The 4,285-nt window shown below is 44.9% G+C and overlaps 1 protein-coding gene across 1 annotated transcript; it reads left to right on the forward strand.

The window, feature by feature from the left end:
• Window positions 1-1,311: 1,311 nt before the first annotated feature.
• Window positions 1,312-4,009, forward strand: LOC104529434 (uncharacterized; the record flags this gene model as incomplete). The annotated part of the gene is made up of 4 exons (XM_010173739.1): window positions 1,312-1,397; window positions 1,992-2,085; window positions 3,027-3,132; window positions 3,477-4,009. Coding segments are annotated over 4 exons (819 nt in total), but the record flags the coding sequence as incomplete, so codon positions are not given.
• Between the last annotated feature and the right edge of the window lie 276 nt (window positions 4,010-4,285).

A 4,285-nucleotide genomic window follows, 5' to 3' on the forward strand; every position in this document is an offset into this window, starting at 1 on the left:
TCCCCAACATTCTGTGATTCTGTGAATTCTTTTCTAGTTCAGAAACCATGGCTTTGTATGTAAAGTCTACGGTACTTCTCTCACACGCACCACTTTGCATCTAGCAATCTTGATTTGTGTGTGCCATTTTATCACCCTGTAAGCCAATATTGCAAGAATCTTCTGCAACTTTTTGTGGTTGGCTTTCATTTTATTGCCTTACGTATCACCATCACCAGACTTCATCTCACTGCTCTGCTCTTTGGTCCAGTGTTTATGAATTCGTTGAAGTGCAGTGGCCCTGGATCTCCCAGGAACCCATTTGTGGGATGTCTGACTTCATTTTCTCAAGTTTGCTGATCAGGCTGCTCAGACAAATAGGTCTTCATGAGCTTGTTTGAGCTTTTTTGGAAGCTAATACCTATCACATTTAAAATTTCTCCATCTTTACCACCTAAAAATTGCCTTTAAATGTGTTTGTGTCTTTATAGTCACTGCACACTAAAATGTTGAAGAGGAAGTTGTCTTGCTAATTATTTAAGCTTGAGAGCAGCTGAAAAGTAGCATCAAGGTTCTCCTGAGAGCAGTTTATCCTTTTTGACAAGAGGGCTTCATCCCCTGCATCACTTGGTACTCTGACCATCTGAACTGTGTCCTTTTGAGGGAGAACTGGGAGCTCTCTTTGGTAATGCAGACTCTTGGATTTAGGAGCCTTATTCGTTCAACCTTCTTGCATGTTTATGGAAGTGTGCAATTGTAATCTTCAGGAGGGCATTACTTCAAATTCATCTGTACCTGAGGCACATGAGCAATATCTCACATTCTTTTTTTTAAACCAGCACTGTTATTAGCCATAAAGTGTTCACACAAGAAACAGAAAATTCTTATTTTTTTCCCTGTAGGTTGCATGCTTTCATTTTCATCACCTCCCTTTGGAATTTAAAAGCAGTTTTTTGCATTCACTGCTTCACTCCTGTGATTGAATTGTCTAACTGGTGGAGGCTTTAAGTGATATTTTGAACGTGGTCCAAAGAAATGATTAAGCTGGTCTCCCTAAGTGTGCTCTGATTTGATTTGGAGTCACATGAAATACTGGCTGGTCTAAATGAATGAATCAGGGACTTCTCATTGCCTCATTCTTGGTTTTCCATCTTAAGCAGCAGAATCCTGCTGAGTTTTGGCTGTGCTAGCTGTAAGGACAGAAAATGTCTGGCATGTGGCTGAGGAAGGAGGAAGAAGACACCTCTGTAGTGAAAATCCCTCTTCTCTACTCTTTGTCCATATTGGTCTGAAAATGTTAATTCTTTGTTTTTTTTAATTTCTGTTTTTCAGGAAGCAGACTTTTTTTCAGGTGCCCCTGGCTATACCAACCCTGGTATTCGCGTAGAGGAATTCTCAACAGTAACTTCAGGAAAGGAGTGAGTAAAGTCATAGATAGGGGTCTCCCAGCAGCATGTATGGTGGATGGGAAATTGTCACCAAAGTCACTGATGGACCCTAAGACAAAAGTACTTAGGAGAACAGGGAGCACCAATGTTTTGATTAAGGCATGGTGAAATCTTTGAGTTTCGGGGGGCTAAATACCTGCAGGAGTACTTGCCTCCCCTCCCCTCCCCTGGGAAAATATCATTCCTAGAATACTTTGTTTAGGCTGTTTTATATTAAAATTACTTTAAAACTGCCTGATTTGTCCTGTAATTCCTATATTGGGCTCATTATAGTTATGTGATTTCAGGTGGTCGAGAGATGAATCACAATAGCAAAGTTTATAACACAGGCGAGCACTCATGGGAAAACACTGTCCTTGTCTCGTAATTAATCCTTGCCTATTAGCTCATGTCCTTAGGGAAGGAGAGGAAACCCTTTATATTTTGCACAGGAAAAGTTACCCTGCAGTTTTTGTGGGAATGCATTGCAAGGTGCGGGATGCTTTGGTAAGGCTGGTGTGTACGTGGAAGCAAAGCTAAGCCGTGTCTGAGGGAAGCATCTCGTATGTCTGCTGTGTGTTTTAGCTTTCCACAGCTCTGCGTCCGCAGTGATGAAGCTGACCCCGAGCAGAGCTCCTCTCCTGACCTCCCATCTCTCCAGTTTGCAGTCCCTCCCCAGGTAAGCAGGAGACTGGCTACAAACCATGACCTCTGCAGCTGATGCTTCACCAGGCTGCGTCAGTGCACGCTGACCCTGGTGCGGTTACCTCCTTCGTACACCTGCTGTCCCTGTCCTGGGCTGTGCCTGCAGGCGTGGCTGTGCCCCGCAGTCATGGCCACTCTCCTGTCTCAGCTCACAGATGTGATCAGATATATTCAGTAGTTCCCTCCTAAGCTCCCAGCTCAGCTGTAATACAATGTCTTGCTGCTCCAGTGCAGTTCAGTGACTGTATCTAGGCTACTTCCTTGATGTAACCAGCTGTGCATGTTCTGTAGAGCAAAATCCAACAGTTTATATGTTCAAATGTGGGTGTTAAAGCATCTGCCCAGGGAAAGATGGCGTGTGTGGACATGAAGCTTGAGTGCATGAAACACAACGGCAAATTTTCCATGCTCTTGATATCCATGTACCTACATCCAGATGCTCTCCTTGCTCAAATGGCACATGCTGGTGCTCTCCCCCTTTCCTCCAAGATTATTAATCAAAGTCTTGTCATCTAGATGATAAGAAAAATTACTTTTCAATTCTACTTGTAATTTGGACAAGACCTCTCTCTCTCTTTGGATGTCCTGTGTAAATTTCAGTCCCTTCTTCTAGTTTGACTTGGCAAATGCATTTGTCCTAGTGTCTCCTGCATCCTCCAGCTGTATGAGACAACAGCTTTAAGGTACCTACACACAGAGAATGTGTGTGTTCATTATTTAATACTTGTTCTCTATCATTGCTTTCTAGTAACTCGGTCTTAAACTATAAAATATTCTTGGACTTTGGTCATACCTAGTGCTCATTATTAAAAATAAGAGGAATTAAAAGGAGGGAGCAATTAAAAAACGCTGTCTGTCACATTACTTTGGGCTGATGAAGTGACTTCCCTTCTCTTGGGCCTCTTGCTTTCACAGCGACAGAAAAAAAGAAGAAAGAAGACGCATAAAGCTTCTTCCCCAGCAGTGGACAGACGATCTAAAACACACACTAGACCTGGGCCTTTCCCTGATCTCCAGTCAGGTGAGATCTCTGCTTCTGGACGGGATTTCTGGTTGCTGGCACACAGAAATGAAGTGTGTCAGGGGAACCCAGCACTGACAGAAATCTAACATGCCCAAGAAGGGAAAATGGGTGCTTGGAGATACTCTGCAATGATCAGGCTTGGGTACACTGCTGGGTGTAGAAATCCATACATTTTCATATCTAATTTTGTATCAATATATGTATGATTTTCTTTAACACTAGTGGATCAGCCATATCAGAGTTGCTGGACTTGTTGATGTCTTTGTGGGGCTGAGGGATCTCTGTCTCTCTCTCTCTCTCTCTCCCCTTAAGCTTTCTTCTTCCTTTCTTCCCATCTGCAGAGTTCCCAGCAGCCACGGCTGCTGCCACTTCATCTTCCCACAGCCTTCGCATTTTAGTGCCAGCTTTTCCTCTCAGAGCTGCTGTGCCCCTCAGCAGCATTGGCCTCATCCAGGCAGCAGGACCCCCAGCTGACTATCACTCAGAGTCTGCTGAGTCCATGGATGAGATTCCTGTGGCTCAGACTCGCCTTGGGAGCGTGGCCCTTCATAGGCCTCCGAAGAATAACTCAAGCAACTCTCAACACTATCCCTTGTCCACAGACAATCCCAGAGGTGACAGGAAGAAGCATCTGTATTCCGGGCACAAGGTAAAAAGGAAAAGCTGCCAGCAAGAGAGACACGTGGAACGGGACCTGGAACTTTTTTCTAAGGTTCCTGCTGTGTTTGTAAGTCAGAGCAGTGGGGAACCTCATGTCTCTCAGCCCAGGCAGAGCACATCCGAGCCACACCACAGAAAATGCACCAGCAAGCAGCACGCGAGCAGACATGATCCATGCTTAAAGGACATAAGGACAAACACCACAGTGGCCTAGTGATCAGCTTTCCAAAGCCATAGCCCTTGGGGACAAGGCAAGAGGTTCTCTTCTCTCTTCCTATTTATATGTTGCTGTTCAAAGATCTTGACTCCAGTGACTTATTTCCCTTGGAGGTAGCAGCGTCCCTTTGCCTGGCGCTGTCCATCTTCCAGCAGATCCAGCTGAGAGGCAAAACCTCACTGTGTCGTTGTTCCTGGTTGCTGCATCTTCCTGAGCCAGGAGTGTCCTCGAATTCCACTCTCCTTGTCCAGGGGCAATAGTGTCCCCAGATAG

This window comes from Antrostomus carolinensis, unplaced genomic scaffold (assembly GCF_000700745.2).
Source record: "Antrostomus carolinensis isolate BGI_N321 unplaced genomic scaffold, ASM70074v2 scaffold39808, whole genome shotgun sequence".
Lineage (NCBI taxonomy): Eukaryota > Metazoa > Chordata > Aves > Caprimulgiformes > Caprimulgidae > Antrostomus > Antrostomus carolinensis.